General features: G+C 38.3%; 1 protein-coding gene across 1 annotated transcript in view; it reads right to left on the bottom strand.

Annotated features, from left to right (window-relative positions):
* Nucleotides 1-6,409: 6,409 nt before the first annotated feature.
* The window catches only part of LOC121326690 (polypeptide N-acetylgalactosaminyltransferase-like 6), a 68,954-nt gene continuing 51,688 nt past the window's right edge, over nucleotides 6,410-23,675 (bottom strand). Inside the window, exons 5-7 of the mRNA XM_041270066.1 lie at nucleotides 10,211-10,318; nucleotides 9,631-9,852; nucleotides 6,410-6,469 (exon numbers count right to left, since the gene is read on the bottom strand). Coding sequence (XP_041126000.1) covers nucleotides 6,410-6,469; nucleotides 9,631-9,852; nucleotides 10,211-10,318 — 390 coding nt within the window. The remainder of the gene's footprint in view (nucleotides 6,470-9,630; nucleotides 9,853-10,210; nucleotides 10,319-23,675) is intronic.

Genomic DNA, 23,675 nt, shown 5'->3' with positions numbered 1-23,675 from the left:
TGTGTTTGGTAGAATGAGAGAACGTGTTTGGTAGAGGTGAGTGAGAGTGTGTTAGCTGTGTTTTTGCCAGTTGTTTACTAGCTATTGTTTAGACTGTTTTGTGTCTTTATTTGGCATTTGTGCCCTTTTGTTTTGTTTGGTAATCATTATTTAATTAAAAGTATTTCATTTGCTGCACTTTCCATCTCTGAGTCTCCTCACTTTGGCTACCCTGTCACAAGGTTAAAGACAAGGTGTAAGGCAATTCAAATGACAGGAAATTTACAGTATAATCGTAAATCTTGAAAAACTACTCACTTCTAAATCTTTTGTAGTCATTTTTGTATTACTTTAGTATTTAAATACATGTTAATTTGGATTCATATGTTGTTTTTTTCTGACTTTATGTGAACGAAAAGACACAAAAGCGCCCGTTTTCTCATTGGAATTAGTGATATTTTGAAATTTACCTGTCACAGTCACAAAAGCAAAGTTTGTGGGGAATAATAGCCATTTTCTATACTTTTGAGGCATAAGCAATTAGGAAATAACACTTACTACCCAGGAACAAAAATTGTGTTACATAGTGTTATCAATGTTTGTCTAATTATTGATCACCTGTACCTACACACTGTTAAACGCATTGCCACAATAATACATTAAATACAGTGAAAAACAAGGTAAACTATATAAAATAGTGAAAAACAACGCAAAATAATACATTAAACACAGTGAAAAACAATGCAAAATAATACATTGAATACAAGGCTAGGATGTGAACATTCTAAAACACTGTGGATGTTTATGTCATAAGAAGACACAGTGAAAGATCAGAAGTAGCAGAGACACAACAGATAACAACAAATACCAGGTTTAAGCATGGAAAGCAACAGAGAACAGGTGAGTCTTGATTTAAAGCGAGCGATGGTGGGAGCATCATGCACCAAAGCTGGGAGAGAGTTCCTGAGATACCTAATCCTGCCACAAAATAAAATCTGCTTTTCATTGAAATTTCCCAGGGGCAAGAATCCAAATTACAAACTGGACCAACAAATATGAACTTGTCCCTTTTCTAGTCACTGTAAAGGGGAGAATTCAACATCTATTGTCAGGGTATGAAACAGCTAGTATGGAGAGTAGTTGATAGAACCTAATACATTTATGAATGTCAGTACAGCTTTGATTTTAAATGTCATGGACTTGCCTTTCTAGGTACGTATATTTGTTATCCATTTTATATTACAGATTTGAACATTCTGTAACCCAGATGAATTTCTTTAATCACAACACAAAGTTTGGGTTTTCACACACTTGGATTTTTTAACCATCACACACCTGTGTCTACTGCCTCCGATTCAGGATTGGTATGGATTCATCTTCCTTGCCGGTTTTAGTGGCAGCGTGTGCAGCAATCATGTAAGTACAGCGGGAAAGGACACTGGCTGTTCTGGGATGTTTCTGTGTTATGTGTTGTGTATTTTAAATATTTATAATTCTTCATTTGCTTTTTATATGTCTGCTGTGTCTTTTCATCCGCCATTTCTCTCCAGATCTTTATTTTTCTTTTTTATTATTTTATTTTTCCTATGCAATCAATATTTGATTTATACAATCAAAATGGCCAGCATAATAGCACTGTGTGCGTGTGAATGTTAGTTTAATTTAAGTTAATATATGTTTTTATTTTAATATTTTTAAATATATGTGGGAGAAGACTTATTTTATTGTATTATTTTATTATATATATATATATACTCATTATAGACTTATTGAAGTGTAAATGTTTCTGATACCAGATTGAATGATGAGACTGTCTTTTAGAGTGTTGTTGTTTTTTGGTTTTTTGTTTCTGGTCATCTTGCCAGGACACTCTTGTAAAAGAGACCTCAATCTCAAGGATTTTTTTCCTGGATAAAGAATTAAATAAATAAATCAATACTTACTTTGTGTATTTAAATTACACAAGCAGTGTGGTATTTATATTGTTACCGACATTTCCAGCTGCTGTCAGACTAAAACTATGTGATGTTATACCAGTTACTAGTGGAGGATTGTCTGAAACAAATTATAAAAAAAATGAGCATGTAAGAAAAGCTTTCTGCAGGGAAGATATTCTCTTTCACAGCTTGATAGAATGTGAATCATTGGCAGGGTTTCTCCATTGTCATGAGCACCTTCATACCGTGTGATACTGTGTGTACATATCGCGCACATTCCTCACGTTATAGAAACATTGTACGACTTAAAAAGATGGGTAAACCGTAAACCTCATGCTAAAAGGCAACACAAATTGATCAAAAACAAAGTTTTTTTTTTTACATGGAAACATGTCGGAAAGCTGTACTTTATGTTCACGAGACTTCAGCAGTGAAGATCCCATTTGAGACCTAATTTTGCAAAACCTTCCACAATAACTAATGGCCATACCAAGCTATTCTTTATTATCAACTCAGGTTTGCTGGAAGTAATCCTGGCAAGGTCTTTGACCAAATAGAAAAAAAATAGGCATACAGTACGAGGGGTTTAGAGACCTCTTCATTCATTATTGTTTTTTACGTGACACCGTTTATTCAATGCTTCAAATTATTGCCATTGACTCATAAAATGATAGTGCTTCATAGTTTAGTTGTTTTATAAGTAAGTTATTCCAAAAAATAAAATACTACAAATTAAAAAAAATGTTACCTTTTGCAATAAATAAATAACAAAGCCATTAAGCACAGAAATATATTTTTTTCATCCTTTACACTTTTGTTATCTTTGTGTTTGGTCATCGGATAACTGATTGCTTTAAGCCAAGACATTTGTGACCCTTAGCAACAAGATGCAACTCATTGTACACTAGCCTTAAGTCTGTCATGGATATAACAAAAAGTAATGTTTGTACTCAGACATGTATCAAATTAGCATAACTAGAAATTGGGCCAGTGGTCTCTTGTATATTGCTGTGGGCTACCGACCTCAGCACCAGGGTTTAGCAACCGTGTTGTCACAGATGGTTCGGTCACGTCCCTTTTGTACTATAAGTCATTAGATCCTTTTGCATGGAACTCCTTAGTTGCAAGGGTGTGTGGTTCTTTGATGGACCCAGATTCAGTTAAAATGTGTTTGCCCACTGATGATGGGAATGAGAATGCAGAGAGAGCTAACAAGATTTAAGTTTTTGCAGGTGTCAGACTTAAAGACTGTCACCCACACCTGTGAGCAGAAACCGACTCACTGAGAGCAGAAACTGACCCAAAAAACCTCCCTTATCAAGTAAAAGCATCTTTTTTAACTGGACTCAAGAGCAGCGAGAGCAGTATGGCAGAATCTATGGACCTCAGTAATATGCCAGAAGCAATCAAAATAGGTTTGATTATAGTAAGAAAAAAACAAAAGTATTTAAATAAATAAGAAACCTAATATAATAGCATTAAGTAAATGTATGAGCAGTCCTAAGTTTAAATATTCAATTAATGTTAATAATTAAAAATTAGCCTCTTGCCTTCTGTGTATATCAATGAAGTAAAATAGAATTGCAGTTTCTAAGAGATTGCTATATTGACATATCTGAATTAGAACTACATGTTATAAAAACATTTAAAGAATAAACTGTGACTGTAGGCAGTGTTGAAAGTGACTCATTGGTTTTGGCCGATGAAGCAGGGGTTTTTGATGGTCAGCGATTTAAAAGCCAAGATCCTCTCTATAATGGGCGATCTTGTTAATATTAATAACCTTTCAGATAACAGAAGATAGGTGTTTGTCTTAGAAATAATCATTTTCTATATATAACAGAAATTAATTAGAACCTGGCAGAAAGAGATGAGAATGGAAAGCGTAGGATGTGTTATAACGTTAAGTTGGATATTGGTTTGAAATAGTATTGGAAAATGCTTAAGATAGTGTTTCATATTAAATCAAGCCTAAAATTGGCAAAAAGCAAAGGTTGTCTTAAAACCTTCTTTAACTGGATTTTGTATGAACAGTGAAGAATGTCAGACTTAGTTCAGTCACTATAACACTATACCATTATAATATGTTAACAGTGGCCTGTATTCAGATGTAAATAACTGGACCTTCCATTGAAAGCTTAAATTACGTCATAACAGATCAGAGTAACATAATATTACCATTGCTAGGAGCAACTGTTATACTGAAGTAACTTAATTAGAAAATACATCTTATAATGCTATATAATGTAACATGTTGAAAGAACATATGAAAAGTTACTATAACAGATGCATGGCAATGACAATATTGTAAATACATTGTTAAGACACATTTGAAATAATGTTCATTTAATTAAATCAATTTAAGAATTAGTTCAATTTCTCCAACTAAACTCAAAGTGTCTTTTAAACATTACAATATCAATTAAACCAAAGAATATACATGTTTAGTTTATGTAAAGATTTTAGTGCAGTAATAAACGTAATTTGCAGAAAAAGCTGTACAGTTTGAAAGTGAAATAAATAATTTTGGGGTCTGCGTTTTTCTGTAGGTGTTTGTCTCAGACACACAGTATAATTCTGGAAGGGCTTTATACCTTCAAATGATAAGGCTTAGTCTTTGGCACCTCAAAGCAAAATTCTGTGTTGGCTCTTGAAAGCAGGATTTGCCAACCTTGAATGATAATCAATGGTGCTTTAAGAAAGACAGGAGTATGTATCTCATATTATAAGAAAATAAGCTTAGTTATAAAAATTAGTATGTAAGCTTTTTTGTATAATCTGAAAAGATTATAAACCCTAAAAAATGACTTCATGCGGTGAATTTGGAAAAGTGCTTACAGTGGAGTTTCATATTAATTAAAACCCTAGCCTTGGCAAGTAAACAGGGTGTCTGAAACCTGCTTGTACAGGCAAACTTTTAGAAAACGAAAGAGAGGGCAAGCTTAGTCCAAGCATGGTACAAGTTAATATAAGGCTATTATATTTAACATGTTTCATTATAGCTTACATTTAAATGGAAATAACTGAACTGACCACTGTATGCTTATTCAAAGGCTTGTGATAAACCCCTATAGTCTTTTTGTTCTACACTTTGTTAACACACATTTATATATGAAGTTAAACTGACCCATTGACAACACACTGAAAAGGTAACATAATATGCAGCTAAGAGGTTAATGGAATTAAATAGATCTGGTGTTACATAATAAAAATCATCTAGCATTATATACACATATACTTGTGTTATATTATGGCAAGGATTCTGTGAACTTTGGTCCACATGCCTTTTTAAAAAAAGGAGGAGTTGGAAAAAGACAGCGATGAAATCATGTTCTAATATTTTAAGTTATGTCCAATCAGTTTTGAAAAATGAGTTGACCGGATTCTTCTAGAATGTATAATTAACTAAAAGATAAGAAATGTCAAGGCTGAGTGATGATTAGATTTACTTGGGATTTCTGATATATTCAATGGAGGCAAAATCCTTTATAAGCCCAGAGCAAGACCCCATTCGATATCATGCGACTTGCTAACTACAGGTTGTGTGATCCATGCTCTGAGGCTCTCTGAAAAACTCATTGCTCTTTGGTCGTATTCACAAGTCTCTGCAGCTTAACGGAAACTTCTGTTAAGAATAAAACCTACATTTCCCATATATACTAGGATGTGATGTAGTTAGGTATATGACCTTCAATTCGTATATAAACATTAAATTATAGAGAAAATATAACTGTGTAACGATATTCCATATATTTAATACAAATCAGATTCTGATTATAACTATATATATATATATTATATATTATATATATATATATATATATATATATATATATATAGAATTATATTAGATCTTTAATAGCGGTGGTTTTTTTAGTTTTATGCATGCATAGTCTAAAGGCTAAATATATAATAAACATATTTGTATTACTGTATTGAAGTACTAATGCTGTTAAACCTGTAAAGCACTGGATCGCCCAGACTGCTTTTTACTTGGGATTTATGGTGCTCTGCGCAACCAACCAATCCAATTTTTAAAGCAGTTAATAAACCAAAAGAGTACTAACACTGCTCTGATTCGTAAAACTTCAAATTAAATGAGCCTGTGTAATTTTCTTGAATATTAAAAAGTTATCTGGACATATATATAGTATCAATAAAAAAAGTATGTGCGAAAACTCTGATAGTGTATAGAATTGAAGTAAAATCCCTGAAACCTAATTTAAAGGGCAAGATTTGTTTTAGACATGAAAAAGTAAAAATAAACTGTTGGTTTCACAAATTTGTTCAAAAAGAAAAATATAGGGCTTACTCTAAACTTGCTGCAAGAATTGCAGAAGGAAATTACAAAAATGCCTGGGTGGATTAGCATCTACTGGGAAATTTGTTGAAGTCATATATATATATGAATCAGTGGTTGGAAATCCTGGCCTGTGATTGGTTAAAACCTCATCATCAGAGCAAAAATACATTGAACTATTGCCCTGATATCCTTACATCACCAGGCAATAGTCTCCGTCTGTGATGATGTTCACATCTTCCTTCCTTCTCCCCTGCACTCACAACAAGAGAAAATGGCTGAATACCGATTCTGTTTTAACAACAAATGAATTACAAAACACATTACAAAAGGAAGATGCTCCAAACACCAAAATGGTGATTAAAACGTCACTGTTACTGTTTTCTGACAATGTAAGCAAATATGACGGCCAGGATATAAACTGGATTATACAGCAGTGAGCAAGCCGCACAGAGAGCTGGACAACAAAAAGACTTTTAGAACTACTGTATGCAGTATGAACTTCAAAAACGTTTTTTGTTACATCACCCACTTGATGTATAGCGATTTTCGGGTTCCAGTATTAATCCACTATATATTGAGGGCTGCGATATAGCGAGAGACCCAAAGAAAAACAAATAGGCTAACAAATACTGTAGAACCACTCCCTCATCTTTTCTGGGGCGTCAGGGTCCAGTATAAGTCATCTTCACAGCCCACTTTTTCTCATTTTTCATATGCAAAGCAACACACGTACTGCGGAGGGTAACTGCTTCTCATCAACTTCAGTCGACACTTAATTTCATGAGTCTTCCTCTCCTTTCTCAAATGCACAAACCCGCTGCATTGAAAGAATCCATTCCCAATATAAGAGGCTTGTTGCTAGGGAGCTGACATCACTGCCTTGTGACTTCTCCTAGTGCATTGGTGCCACACATGAACACCTTGTTTGTTAAAATAAAAACCGCTTCAGCAAGTAGATATTTAATTTGCTTTGTGTTATTGTGCAATACGTGTGTATATTATAACAGTGTGATACTAATGCTTTGTTTTTAATTGTTTTGCATATTTGTTTGTGATGTGCAGTACGAAATAAAACTAACAGTAATTTTAAATGCCTATTTATATTGCAGTCTAAAGTCATGTCACTTTACAATTCTAAAATCAGTAAGGAAATACTACTTACAATTCAATGAAAATATAAATTAAGTTTGGTCAGTGTACTGGGACTGTTTTTCTTTTTCCAAAAAACATACTGCTAATAGTGATTTGGAGTAAAATGTTTCTTGTGTTTGGCTGAAGACATATGGTAAACTTCACACAAGATACTGCCATCGTTAAATTCCATCCATTATAGTTAAATGAAAATTACAAACAGTAAATCCGTTTAAAATATGGGAGGACTGGTTGGGAAATATTGGAAATTATTGTTAGCAACTGTAACAACCAAATGAATGTACAGTAAATATATTTAAAGATATATCTCTTTGATTTTTACTTATGTCAGGGTCCTGGGAACCCTCAAACAAATTAGAAGGACTTCAGAGTTTCAAAGCCAGATTAAAGTTATTACTGTGAAGTACTACATGCTATTTGAATTCAGACAAAAGGGGACAGGTCACAAAAGTCAGTCACAGCCTGAAGCATCAGAAGGAGGAAGGGAGTCTGTTTATGCAGGCTCTCTTTTACCACAGCTGTTTGGAATGCAGTATGAAACCAATTTCAGAGCAAGAATTCAACTGCCTTGGAAATGGTGCTGCATTCCTGATGAAGATCTTTCATTGTTGAATATGTCACACAAGTGACAAGGTGATGGGTTGAGATTGAAGAATTCAGGATATGAAGCTGTCAATTTGAAAGTAAAATTAGGCATTTGCCAGGCATACATCTTCTAACAGGCTTCACATGCACTTACTTTATTCTTCCTAAGGTATGGATTTTTTGAGTTATTACTGACAAACTACATAATTAGTAATTGGCCATTTGTGCCTACTAGAAATCCAGGATTGCGTATTTCACAACTGGAGTTTAAACCTACACACCCAGCTCTGTTTAATGACATTCTTATTTATCTCTTATACTAAAAGCTACAAGGGCATGATCAGATAATGTTTTTTTTGGAATGTACAGCACTAAGTGAATATTCTTGTCAAAATTATTTTTGGGGAGATATTGATTATTTTCTCCCAATCGTGGAATGTCCAATTATTATTCAACCTGCCTGCAACCTCCAAACTAACTCAGGAGAGATATGTAAACAGCAGGCATCATGTAAACATTAAAACAAGTGCAGTTACATAAGAAGAAAAGAACTTTAGCAAAATAAAAATCACTTACAGGCTTTTGTACAGCTTGGTGGAATTAGGTCCCAGGCTGCAAGGGATTTGTCATATAATGATGCAAAACCCAGATTTTATAAGCATATGTCACAGTTCTGCTATTCCTTGTGGCTCTAATACAAATATCTAATTGCCACAGTCTCTTTTAATCACTGACCAGTACATTAATTATTTGGGAATTTTGCAATCCTGCTGTCTGTTACAAAGCTGCATAGATGAATGGGGTCTTAATTTTACAATGGTACTTTTTATACTTAATAAATGAGACCTGAAGCAAAAATGTATGGTAATTGCTGCCTTGGATAGTTATGTGGTCTTACTGCTATTATCGTATGCCAGCTGTCCATTGACAAAAAGAAACAATGTCAGCAAATTCAAAATATCTTTTTAGGTCATCAATTGTTTTCCCATGAGAAGTACTGAGCAATTAAAAGTCACTTTTAAAAATAGATCACTTACAGTTTATTGGAATTAAGGTTTTGTTTTAATACCAGTATCATTTATTGGCCTCCTCTAGTCATGTAGTAAATATAGGCAAACCGTACGACACTTCCTCATTATGACCTGATTTCAAATGTCTTCTCTACAGCAGGCATCTGTAGGGAATGCAATGTTTTAGCTACTAAGAAGTAATTAACACACTGCTGGGGAAATGCACAGGAGAGCAAAAACACTCCTCACAAATCACACAGCTTTTTAAATTCTCTGACCTAAAGCTTTATAAACACCAGCTGCCAGCAAGTGTGGTGGTTCGCCATACGAATGCACTGTGCTTCAGTGGACTGACCATCTTGTCACTTTTTCAAGTGCAACAATGACGGTACGTGATCTGGAAACTGTCCAATGTAGGGGAGTGATGAATCAGAAGTACATAGTTTAAGTACTAGTTCAGTGCCAATGTTTGCTGCTGAGCCAAGCTAGCTTTGAAGCTCTACCTGCTCCAACGTACCACCCCCTGCCTATACTTAGCAGGCAGTGGTGTATGAGAAATCATGAAATAGAGAGAGGGGGCAAAAAGAAGAATCACCTACACATACAATACCTTTAAACATGACAGCTGAGTTTATCGACAGGTCATCATGCTTTATTTGCTTACCTTTCCCCAGGCAGCTGGTAATGGTTCCACGGGAGGGTAGTACTTGGGTAGGTCCCAGGCCACTGCTGCCATGAACCACTTGAAATCCTTACACTTGAGCTGTTTGCGCAGTTCTTTCTGTGCTGACAGGTCACCAGTTGAGAGATGTCTGTACTCAGGCCGCCGCTGGTAGATGTATTCAGTGTACTCATCCATCCATGTCTCAGCAACTCGCTTCAGGTTCTTTTATTAAAAAGACAAATCATATGCTCCTGCAGCAATATACAACAGCTACTCTTCCTTAACTCAATATTTCACATACTAGATTTTGAGTTATTACAGCACCTAAAGGCAATACATGACCTTAGCCTACTATTTTTAATGTATAAAGAGCAAATTAATTTGTATTATATCAATTTTTTAGTTATTTAATGTTTTCTTTGTGTTTATGGAAAACCATTTTTATGAGAAATTGTTGCGCTCATGCAAAGATGTTATCTACTGTATAGGATGAATTCCCTAGCATAATTACTGGGATGCATGCAGATTAAGGCACACTTGCGTTTCCATGTGGGATTTTTCTTGTTTGTTTATCACTTACTCTTGCTAAACTGGTTCCTGATGGCACTTTGTAGGGGACATACTTTCTGTAGATGTGCCCAACTCTGGAACAAGGAACATCATACATACTGCCGCCACACATCCAAACCTGTCGAAGAAAAAATATGAATGGACCTATAAAAAAACATACATTAGTGCACTGGGAAAACTTAACCATATCATAATGTAACATTCTTAAAGTAGATGCCTGCTAAAATGTCACAGCATTAACTTTGAATCAAATTTAAAATCAATCTGTGTAAGTGTCGGCTTTTTCATTTTGACTCGCCATAATGAAAGCTCAGTTCACATCTATTAGACAGCAAATACTAAACAGAGACACAATTGGTCCAAATTTAATTTATTATTCCCCAAAACCAGCCAATTAATAATTTGCACTGGCGAAAGCAACCAGTCAATCAATCAATCCCAGCCTGTCAGCTCGACAAGAGCTCAGCATCTTTCAACAACAACAAACCGAGACACAGACAGTTCAGTAATATTGCTCCATACAGATATCTGACACTGTCCAGATAAACTATAAGGAACTCTGCCAAGTAAAAGATTTTTTTTTGTTTTCCTCTAATTATTTATGTGATCTTTTATGAACATTTTTGGGACTATTTTCCTAAAACTCAGCGGAAGGGTACCCACTGGATCATTACAAGTTCAAGGTAAATCTAAATTTTAAAATATTATTTTTTTTAAAGAAAAGAATGAAAAAATATTTTTCTAATTGCAATCATGCCCTCTCAATGAAGGCTCTGTCTTGTGGTAATTGACCTTGACTTTTGCTAGTGCCATCACCTTGGGATGCGTAACTCTGGTTGCGGTGAACTACAACAGGAGCCTTCATGGACGGAAACTATCGCTTAATTCTATAACAGATGCATCTGTAACATAAAGCCAGCTTTACACACTCAACCTAGCATAGCTACATTTGAAATGTGACTTGTGAAGTGTGGTCCAGAAACTTTGGAAACACTTTCATGGGGAAATTACTCATAAAGGAAATTGTAGCACTGAACAGAACATTATATGGAAAGATTTAAGAGACCTGGCAGTGGAATAGAGTACAGCGTTTATCATATTTTTTTCTCTAATACTATGTTCCCCCATACAAATATGTATTTCATGCTACTAAACTTAAAATGTACATGGTGCTACACTGCCTAACCACATTATTAGGACGAATACCTACTACAAAGTAGGGCCACCATTCGTCCTGACATGATGTGGCACAGACTAAATATTAATAATTGAATGAATCCCTCAGGGTACCATCAACAAGATGCTGGGCGGTGTCCTGAGGGATTATTTCTTTATATTTAATATTTGGTGTAGACATGTAGGCAGAGAATGATGAAAAAAAGCATTGTTCAAATTCATCCCAAACGTGCTTGATAGGGAATTGTGATTGCCATGAAAGATGCTTTATGTATCTGTCATGCTTCTCAAAAAACATCAAAACAGTAGCCATCAGCATCAGGGTACATGCAAAATTGTTGGGTGGACTAAATTAAAAATGTTCAAGTAAACTATGGCATTCATTCAGTATACCAGAGTAATCAAGGAACCAAGGGTATACCAGAAGAACACACCCAACACCAGGGAAATCAATCAATCTATTTTATATAGCGTCTTTCATAGTGGACCACCATCACAAAGAGCTTTACAGGATGCAGTAACAACAAGAAAATCCATAATACTTTAAATACAGAGAAATGCATAATACATGATAGACAGTAAAAAAACAAAACAAAACAATGCATAATACATTAAATACAGTGGAAAGTACATGATAGTAACATATGTGAAATAGAAGCAGCAACACAGCAGCTAATAGCAGATATCAGGCTTAAGGAGCATGGAAAGCAAAAGAGAACAGGTGGGTCTTGAGTGTTGATTTAAAGCGAGCATCACACACCAAAGCTGGGAGAGAATTCCAAAGACTCTGAGTCATGAAGCTAAATGGGCGTTCACCAAGTGGCAAAATAATAAAGTGACCGGGCAGTTTATATAGGATTAAAACGGATATACTTCACTGATAGATAGAATGAAAGAATTGAAAGAAATAAGAATAGCATATGGCAGTGTTACCCCTTGAGTAATTTCTTCAATATTGAGAAAAACGGTAGTTCCTCGTATAAGTTAGATTGCAGCAGCAAAACTAAATCACTTAGAATTACCATCTGTACCAGTACCAAAAGTCGGAAACTTTCCAACATCAAATGTGAAAAAAAAAAATACCTCTTATACACAATGAGATATAAGTCGTCAAACTAAGGTAAAATTGTTTTTCTCCTTCCGTTTAAGAGTTTTTTTAAGAGTGCTTAGCAACTATTCAAACAGAAAAGCTAAATAACTGGACATCTACCAATCATGTGACTCCACATGTTGGTCAACGTCAAAATAAACCAGGGATCACACAAGCAGTTTGATATCCACACCATTTATATTAAACAATGTATTTACGTTTTAAAGCAGGCACATACCACAGAAAAAAAAAAAACAAAACAAAAAAAAACATGACATCCTTGAAGAGCACACGGCCTTAGCCTGCTGCGCCACTGGGCAGTTGTTGAAATGCGTTCATTTTTTAAACTTACCAGCTTTTTTTTTAAATTTTTTTTATTTTGTATGTTGATAAGGTCATGAACTCGTCTCCTCCTTAAAATAGGTCTAATTTACAAATTAATTAATGATACTGCAACCTAAATAATGTTTTTTTGTTTTTTTTAACAGCTCATTAGTGTAAATTCCACATTTATCCACAGAGAGGGAGTAAACATCCTAAGTGGAGACAGAAATGTACTGTAACAATATTATTTTCATACTGTTTAGATTTTAATGTTCAAATGGCAGTGCTGAACAATTGTAACTTTTGTAAATTGACTTAATTATCTATTCCATATTTTAAAATAATCGTGATTACAAAGATTAATCTGCCTGGAATATTCTTGCAAAAAAGGAAAAATGAAGCTTTAAAAAAAAAAACCTTATAATCATCTTTAATTAAAAGTCTAAAACAAGATTGAAACTCCAGAGATGATATTAAACTAGGTTACCATTTAAAGCAACAGAGTTTGGATATGAGCAATCTCGTTTAGAATGTACTGAATATAACAACAAGAATAAATTAAAATTATATTATATATATATATATATATATATATATATATATATATATATATATATATAGAGATAGAGAGAGAGAGAGAGAGAGAGAGAGAGAGAGAGAGAGAGAGAGAGAGAGAGTCAGATTCATACTACAGCTGGTAAAGCAACCAAAATGGTTATTATTATTAATACTTGCAATGTATAGCCTAGTGTTAACTTATAAAATATTTCACACAAGAAAGAATAGCTACCTGTAATTTTCAAAATTGAAGTTCTATCACCTGTGAGGGGCACCGATTCTTTCTGATTGGGGTGGGATCAGGCAGACAGCATACCAAAGGGAAATGAGCTAGACCACAATATTATGTCGGGCAATGAACGTTGTTTTATTAAATGTGTATGGGATAACGTATACCAAAGTCGTCGTGAGGGAGAAGGAACGGCAGAACATGAGAGATGCACAACACAGCCCAACCCAGAGGTTAGCGGTGAGAATTTATACCCTCAAGTACCCTTGTGTCCACAGAAGGCAATGCAGGGTCTACCACATTAATACGATAGAACCTGGAGAAAGTATGCGGCGTAGCCCAGCTAGCTGCAGTACAAATGTCAGACATCGAGGCACACTTGAAAAGGGACCAAGATGTAACCAAACCTCTAGTGGAGTGTGCGGCTACCCTACCCGGAGGGGGTAAGCCAGCACCATTATATGCAGTCAAGACTGTGTCCACAATCCAGTGTGACAGACTGAGAGGGGCTGTCCTAGGATCCGTGTTTCGTGTTCCGTGACAGACGCAAAGCTCTTGTCCTATGCATGTATCATCTCAATCCCCGCACTGGGCAGAGGAAATTCAATCTCTCATCCTCCGTAGCAGTAAACAGAGGGGGATGAAAAGATTCCAATTCCACAGATTGGTTGATGTGGAAGGCTGTAATCACCTTGGGGAGGAAAGTGGGGTTGGTGCACAGCGACACCCTACTGGCATCTTCCCAAATATGCATGCAGGAGCTGTGTACAGACAGCATCTACAACTCACTAATCCACTTAGCAGAGGTGATAGCCAAGAGGAAGGCTGTCTTCATAGTCTTCTCTTACAGCTCTGTGGAGTGTAAGAGCTCAAACGGAGCCTTCGTGAGAGCCTCTAGTACAATATTAAGGCTCCATTCGGTGAGAACAGTCCTCCTAGGAGGGCGTAATCATTGTACACCTTTAAGGAAACAGGTAGTCTGTGCACCTGGAGACAAAGAATCTACGGGGACATGGCAAGCAGAGATAGCCACTAAATACACCTTCAAGGTGGAAGGTGATCTTCCAGCATCAAGCAGTTCTTGCAGAAACTGCAAAATGACTTGCATAGGGGAAGTAATGGGGTCATGGTTCCCAGCAAGACACCAAGTTTGTAAATACTTCCACTTACAGGTATACAATGACCTAGTGGAGTCTGCCCTAGCGCTCTGCATCATTTTCACAACCACGTCTGATAGCCCTAGGGCTAACCAGCAGTCCCTTTCATGGGCGAGACCCATAACTGGAACCTGCCTGGTTCTGGGTGCCAAAGAGAGCCTTTCGTCTGACTGAAGAGATCCAAACAAAGTGGAGTCTCCCAGGGATGGCCATGCAACAGCTGGCACAGGGTCGAAAACCATATTCTCCTGGGCCACTTGGGGGCCAGTAAGAGAACTGACGCTTTCTCCAACCGGACTTTCTCGAAAAAAGCCGGGAGCAGTGGTATAGGCGGGAAAGAGTACAGAAACACTTGAGCGTCTACGCCGAGTGGAGGGAGTACCACAGGCAACAATGCGTTATCTCTGCTGAAGCGAAGAGATCGACCTGCGCCTTCCCGAACTGTTCCCAAATGCGCTCCACCGTCTGAGGGTAGAGTCACCACTGACGGATGCGGGCCGCTCCTGGAGAGGAGGTCTGCTGCCCAGTTCACCATTCCAGGAATGTGCGTTGCCTGTAGGGACAGCAGATTCCTCTGAGCCCATATCAGCAGCTTGAAAGCTATGCGATGGAACCCCAGGGGGACCGTAGGCCTCCCTAGTGGTTGACATATGCCACCACTTTTGTGCTGTCCTTTCGGATCAGCACATGTGTACCGCTCAGCACTGGGAGGAAGTGGTGGAGAGCAAGAGACACCGTTTGCAACTCCAGCATGTTTGTGTGCAGGGATGTCAGTCGACGGTGTCTGTCACGTTTGGCATTGAGGTGAAACTCATCAGACCCAGCAGTTTTTGGCACAATCTGAGGGTGACCTGCGATCCCTGTTTAAACAAGGAGAGGCACTCCTGTATAGCTGGAACCCTGTCGTCTGACAGGTATGCACGCATCGTAGTGAAGTCCAGCCAGATCCCCAGGTACGTGGTGCACTGCACTGGTGTAAGCCGACTCTTTGCATCATTTCTGGTGAGGCCCAGCCTGACCAGATGCTCCGACACAACTGTCGTGTTGGCCAGTGCTCCCTCTCGCGACTGGGAACAGATCAGTACTCTGATCAGCTGCAGCCATAGGGGAGCCGGGATAGCGTCTACGCACTTTTTTTTTAATGGGAACATGAAAGTATGCGTCCCTTAAGTCCACGGTGGTGAAGCAGTCACCCAGCCGAAAGAACTGGAGGATGTGACAGTGTGTCAGCATTCGGACCCTCCTTTTAAGAATCCATTGAGAAACCTCAGGTCCAAGATGGGGCAAAAGTTGCCATCTTTCTTGGGTACCAGAAAATACCTCAAGTAATACCCCTCTCCATGGGAGATGGGGTCTACGAGACGAATGGCTCGCTTGCACAACAAGGCAGTCACTTCTTTCAGAAGTACGAAAGTATTTGTGATGCCTCAAAAGGGATGAGGTCCCAAATAAAACTGAAGGAGTCTGAGATGCAAGCGCACCAGTACAGCACCTGTTGTGCCGAAAAGGGTGTCTGAGGCCACCGACTTTCAGGGACCCCACTAGGGCTGCCAAGGATGGGGCTGGGCAGATTGGAGCTAGTATTTAGGGAGCTGGCCCTGAAAACCTCTCCTTTGACACTGGTTTCTGGACTGACAATGACCTGCGTTCCCTCTGCCTGCCGGCTGATGCCCCGTCACCCGAGGCCACTATGGACAGCGTGTCCTCCTGTGCCAGCTGATATGAGCCTGCCCACCCTTCCCATGGGAGAGGGAGGGTATGACGATTGATGCTGTGCGACCTGGGCAGAGGCCCGTGGTGCCTGTCTAGCCAAGAGCTCCAGGACCTGGTTCATCTGGGCCTTGAGGTCCATAATGTCTCTTGCCTGCTTGGAGCGCTTCACCCGTCTAACTTATGGAGATGGGGAGCAACTGCGGGCAACCTGTGCATCGGGAAAACCCAACAGCGGTCCCTGGGACAGGTCATCTGGGGCGCTCCGAGCCGCTGGCGATCCGGCCCTAGAGGACTTGGAGCTTGCTCTTTTCGCTCTCTCTAGCCGCACCTCCTTCAGTCTTGGCTGAAGGGCCTAACAGATGCTACAAGCCCCGTCCCTCTCGAGGGCCATGGTGGCATGTGGCAAGCCTAAACAGCGCATACAGAGGGTCTGCATGCTAGCGTTGCAGGCCGTGCAGGGATGAAACCCCAACATAGGCCTTTCTTGCTGGGGCACTATTTAAACTGTACTGGGGCACTGTTTAAACTGCATCGAACACTGGAAGTCTCAGCATAGTGTGTACAACCACTGGTGTTGCAGCAAGGGTACTAACCTTGTGCTGAGTACCCTGTTACACTGGGTACTGCGCAGCACTGTGTGTATACTAAGCTTGTGCTGAGTACCCTGTTACACTGGGTACTGCGCAGCACTGTGTGTAAGTTGACTAGTGCCAACGCAACTAGTGCAACGTGCACCATGTGCACTGTTTGCACTGTGCGTCACAAGTGCTATGCGTATCAGGTACCGTACACTACGTGAACTGCGTACCGTGTGTAATTGCACTGGAGTGGCAGAGGTATCAGCACATGTGCTGATGTGCACTGTACGAACCGAGCACTGCGAATCGTGCAGCATTGTTGTGCACTACCACTGAGGTGCTGGGCACCGTGTGTAGCTTATACTAAGCACCTGTGCTCCGAGATAATAGTATCACGGATTATGAGTGTGCCGCGGTACCGCAGCACTGGGGAGGCCACTACGCAATGTGCCTACCCTAACCACATGGTCAGCACATGCCTGGTCAGCATGTAGCGTGTACCAGAGGAGGGGGGATGTAGGCCGAAGCCGCGGTGGGCGAGTTTAAGCAGATAATAAACACAGTGAAATACAGTTTGTTTGACTCATCGAGGTGGCGGGCCTGTGCAGCCAGCAGGGTCTACTTAACAGCGAGGATATAGGAAGGCCTAGCCCCGTGGAGGAGATCGCGGCGGGGGAAGTCACTCAACAACAGGGGTATGGCAAGGCCTATCCCAGAGGAGGACATGTGCGCTTACAGGAGAGAGAGATAGAGAGAGAGTACACTGTTTACAAGGCCCAACTCACCAAGGTGGCGGGCGTGGGTCTCCTCGACAGCGGGGATACGACAAGGCCTAGCCCCGAGGAGGACACGTACTCTCAAGAAGAAAAGACAATCATTTGTGGATGTCTGCACAGGCAGTTGCTCACATACGACAGACAGAAAAAAAAGAGCGGCCTACCACACAAGCGAGGAGGCCGCTGAAAGACAGAAAGGACTCTGTCTTTTAAGTCGTTGATTCCAGGAAAGCGGCAAGCCAGCTTTCAGCACGAATGCAAGGGAAATATAACAAGACTCAATTCGACTTGAGAAGCTATTTCCTTATCCACACTCAGCTAAACACACAGGTTTTACCTTACCTTCTTGAAAGGGAAAAAGAGGAGGATCTTTCTGCAAATTACAGTTTTATTCCCTCAGTAGACGAGACCGAGTGCGTCATCACAGGAAGGGGCCTTTCAGCAGCTCTGGTATAAAGAGCTCAGCAATACCTACCCGAAGGGCAGGAATATCCCCAAACCAATGTCAATGGTGGTCGTCTTCGAATTGAAAGGGCAATACCTAACCGCAGACAGGGACACACACAGGACGGATATCCACATACACAAATGCCACAATCGGGTGTATATATATATATATATATATATATATATATATATATAATCGTCGTCTATATATATATATATATATATATATATATTGTATATATAACAATAACCGCAGACAGATGGAAACATGACATATGCTATTTGCACCAAAATGAGCTAAAAGCAGGATCATTCATCTAACAGTGCCTCCTTTCTGATGTTCAGTGTCCTTTATCCTCAAAACAATATATACACCATGTTAAATACAACTCAAATGATCGTTTCTATCCATTACTCACTATACGCCAGGCTTCTAATTTAGCAAAATCCAACATATCCACTGAGCCAATCGACGTGCAGTATCGCAGTTGTGTGACCCTATTATGGCAGGAAGAATATAGTAGCGTATTTAATCTTGTAAATTGTGATTTTATGATTAAATTATGAATATTTTTTTTTTTTAAATGCAGGGAAGTCAATTTTCTAACAGGGCTGTAGCAATGGTGAATAAGCATTCACAAATAATGCTTAGAAAACTGTTACTCGATTGGAACTGTGAAACCTCCTATCATCTCCCTTGCAATGCCAACCCCACTTAACCCTTTATAGGACACACATAAAATCTGACTTGATAGAAGTTCTCTTTTCTCACTTCATGAAAGACTGCTGAAAATAAGGTAGACTGCATATTTAATTTTTTAATTTTTCAAAATATTTAAGAAAATAAAAATAGGTGCCAAATGTGTCCCCTAGCTCAAAAAGAGACGCCTGGTTGGAAGTTCAGTTGTATAAGTATGTAAATTAGCAATAAAATAAAACACAACTAATTCAATGCCATTTTTTTAATACAAAGAACTGTTTAAACAAATACACACAATAGTGCTTTGCATTAAAAAAAAAAAAAACGTATGTACAGCAACATAGTACATTTAACCTTGAACCATAAAAAAAGAATAAAAACTAAAGAAAAAACCACATTGTAATGAATTCATGACAATATACTCCTTTCCATACTTTCAGTTACTTTCTTACTTGGTATGGTATGAAAGAAAACAGTTTATTTCTGAAGACATACAAAGGGCTCACTGACCATCCAAGAATTTGTTGCACCTCCAGTAGGTTTTCACCTTAGTAGGACACAACTTGCATATTCTCCTAACAGGCTCATGGATCGCTAGACATCACTTCTGCAACCTGTGGAATTCATGTTTCAAAAGCCTAGTAGTCATAAAGTGATGGCAGACAAACCATACCCATGTACAAGACAATCCCAATGAAATGCTTGATTTCATCGTGGTTTGTGAAGCAAGTGGAATTTATGTCATTCTGCATGACATACAGATTTGTCTGCTCAACAATGTGGTTGATCATTTCAGCAGTAAACAGAGAGATAAAATATTCAGCAGGAGTTTTAATACTGTTAGGTGTGTCGAATGTAGGTTCTGTGGTAATTGGTCGTACTTTTTGACCCCACCTGCATTAAGGCACTTCAAACTGCAGTTGCAGAGTACAATAGGCTCAGAGGGATTTATTGCCCAAAGTTGATAAGCTTGAAGGAGACCAACACGCACAAGGGACACAAGGTAAAAGATTGTTTCATTAACTGAGCCATCACTAATGTTCAGGAACAGCAAAAGCCTCAATCTTCTAAAAGAACACTTGCAGTTACACATCCATTCAGAAGCTTGAGCAACCCAAATTTCACCTCATGCTATGCAAATGCAACATTGCAGTTCCTTCTTCACTTGCAGCCTCTGAAGGATTCATTAAAACACAGTCAACAAGAGGATATCAGGAGCTTTGTCACTTGCTATTCACTGCATCTCTAACTACTGTGGATATTTGTCACTTCTTAGGACAACCCTTTAGCAGAGGTGAACAGCAAGATGTTGCAGAGTTTCTCACCAAATTGTCTGAAATTTGTCCTGAAATATCTTGCATGGTTTCAGTCACAATAAGTCATGATATTCTATGTACTATATGTAACTATTGCTCATCAAACCGACAGGTGTTGCATGTTTACCCTCTACATGTAACTGCTGGTACAGATGCCATGTGTTTGGAAGAACTCATTTATAAAATATATTCAAACCAGACAGGACCGTTACAAAGCGACACAATGTCAAGTTTACTGCTGTGCAGAAGAGCAAAATTACTGTGGACAACAGGAATGACAAATTATCTTCCATTATCATACACCAAGGGTGTTACTTCAGGACAATATGTGTCTCTTCTTGCTGTGGGTGCTACTGGAAAATGGGTGCATGCAAATGATGCACTCATTGAAGTCAAACCATGGCCAACAAATGCAAAGGACATGGACATAGCCTTTTATCAAGAGATTAAATGCTTTACAAATGCCTTACATTGGCCTAACTTCATAACACCTCTATAACAAGAAGAATAGTGGGATTTCTTCTGCATTAAAATGTGTTGGTATACTACCCTTTAGCAATGACATGCATATGTACCTTTTTAACCATTCATAAACATTGTTGTTTTGTACCTACATAAATATCAATACCTATCAAAACAGTTATATTGTTTTCACCACTCATGGATGTACATTTACAACTAAAACAATACAACGTTTACACTTTCAATATTGCCCAAAGTCCCTTGTACCATTATTTTACTTTCAAATCTTTTCTCATTTCTCTTATATTACTCTACTTATTACTCTCTTGTCTTGTCTCTCTGTCTATTTACCATACACATTCTCGAATAGCTTTCCCTCGCTTTATTCATTATTTGATCAAGTAAAAAAAAAGAAATGATATCTATAACAAAAACATTGTCAATGTAAAAAAGTTAGAAAAACGCAACAGCCATTTAATGTGGTGATATCAAACACAAAAGACCAAGTTAGGAGAAGCAACTGGGGCAAATTTGTCAAACATCAAGCAAAGATGTGACTTTTGAGCATATTTATATATATTGCTTCATGCTCTTTCAGGTATTCTTGCATGTATGGGCTAAATGTCTGTCCATGTGTGCCTTAATCTACATGTGCCTTACCTGCATGTTGTCCGTGTGTCTTCCCAAAGCCTACTTGTCTGTGCTTGTGGATGACGCCTCCCATTCCCTGTCTGTCTTTCTCTCTGTATTAGTGTTTGTAAGGATGACCAAGAACACTTCAGTCTGTGTTGAGCACTTTCCTTGGGATGTGTCTCAGCATCTTTATTCTGATTACAACCCAGATGAAAGGAAATGAGCATTTGAATGTAAAGTGGAGTGATCAAAAAAAGAAGCCAAGTGAGAAGCAACAATTGTGTGAATGTTGGGCCCCAGCACCTTTCCATTTGTGCGTATCTGCTTTGTGTTTGACAAGGTTGCCCCAATTGCTTCTCCTAACTTGGGCTTTTGCGTTTGATATCACCACTTTAAATGGCTGTTGCATTTTTCTAACTTGTTTTTTCACATTGACATTTTTGTTATAGATCTAAATATAACAGGCATATTTCATCAAGCATTCTGCTACTCGGTACTGTGAAATGTAGATGCTTGAGCCATGCGCCAGCTCCATAAAAAGACACAGGCCTAATTCAAACATACTGAAGCATACACAAATAAAGGTATTGGAACTCAAGACAACCAGTGCTTGTCAGGGCCTGCTGTGAGGTTACCAGCAAGAGGTCGGAACTGTGGAGACTGATTTCTGACTGTGTTTCTGACTGTGCTAAACCAGCCACTGACTGAATCTGAAGGCTTGAGTTTCATCTCAGTTTGATTGGTATCATTAGAATGCACACATGGACTGTGTCTTCTACTACTGGGCATTACCTATTGATGGTATGGTATTAATGTTCACAAAATGTAATGAACAGTGTTCAGAAAGACCTTTCTTTTTATACTGTGTTTTAGCTTTTTAACTCTTCTTTTTTTATCTATCCACACTATTCTCAAAATCTCTTCAGGTTTCAGAAACACTGCCTTTGGTGTAGCTCTGTTGTAATACTTCTTTGTTGAAGCACTCTTTGGAATTAAATCAAGTGAAACTGCTGGTATGTGGTGACAAGTAAGATATGCTTCGACGAGAAGATGCAAAAGAGCTTGCTATTTCAATGCTGTGACAGATGGGAAAGTGTCTCCCCTTCACACAGTGTTGCCTGCAGTTGTTCATATTCTTAGCAAATCTGAAACATTTCAGTGAAATCTGATGGCAGTTTCAGCAGAGGGTCAAGCTTAACTCATTACCGATACCTTCATAGTCTTTTACAATTACATAACAAAAGAAAAAATGTTTTAGGTCCATTATCAATTGACTGCTTCATTTAAAATGTACAAACTGTTAGCTGAGTTCTGTCATTTCTGCTACGATGGTTATTGTAAGCCTCATTATTTTTGTCAATGTTTGTGGCCAGTGTATGTCTGTTACTTGTCAGAACTCATTGCACACATCTATGGAGAAGACTATCTCATAAGCATACACCCCTTGTGAAGTCACTGAGACCTGGTTTCTCATAGTTGTTGCTGAATAATTGCACACAACATTCACACAGCTTATATAGGTTTAGTGAATAATAAGTGTGGCACATGACCACGTACATTTCTCATATTGCAGACTAGCGGGTTCCCTAATTTTGTTTTGTCCTTTTATTTGGCCGGTCAGCATATTCCAGAGGTTACAAAACATATGGCCCATCAACCATTATCCTTCTGTATGTGATCGTGAAATATTATATTTGCAACATAATACTGCTATTGTTTGGCAGGTTACAAAAGCCATTATCATAAATATCACCAGATTATTAAATCAGCAGTCCCATGCATCATGATCGTCTTTACTTAAAGAGAAAAAAATATCAGCGTCCTAGGTAAAACAAAAGGGAATTATTGTCTTTTTTTCTTATCAAAACCAGCTTGTTTGAAAGTGGCTTTTGAAAATGTTGAATTTGTCAGTATATACATTCAGCTCATCCTTTGTAAATAATGTAACAACAGGATACTGTTTGGAGTTTTTTCTGCAAAGAAGGTTGTTAGCATTCTCAGTACTACTATGCTAATAACAATACATATTCTAAAAACTCACTATATACTATTATGATCAATGGTTTATTTTACAGATTAACCTGCTTTATATCATGGTTACCATGCAGGCATAATTTGTGATATAAAGCGAGCCATGATATAAACTGAGTTTCATGTTTGCCTATGACAGCATATTACAAGAGCAAGAAAAAAAGAAAGAAAAATAACAGTGAAGTAATGAGCAGTGTTTTAATGCTGTACATTTAGTACTTTACATTTAAACAAATGCATATAGTTTATTACAGGACAAATATGTTTTGTATCATTAGCTGGAAT

This window comes from Polyodon spathula, chromosome 2 (genome assembly GCF_017654505.1).
Source record: "Polyodon spathula isolate WHYD16114869_AA chromosome 2, ASM1765450v1, whole genome shotgun sequence".
NCBI lineage: Eukaryota > Metazoa > Chordata > Actinopteri > Acipenseriformes > Polyodontidae > Polyodon > Polyodon spathula.
This window is presented reverse-complemented; position numbering and strand designations above follow the sequence as displayed.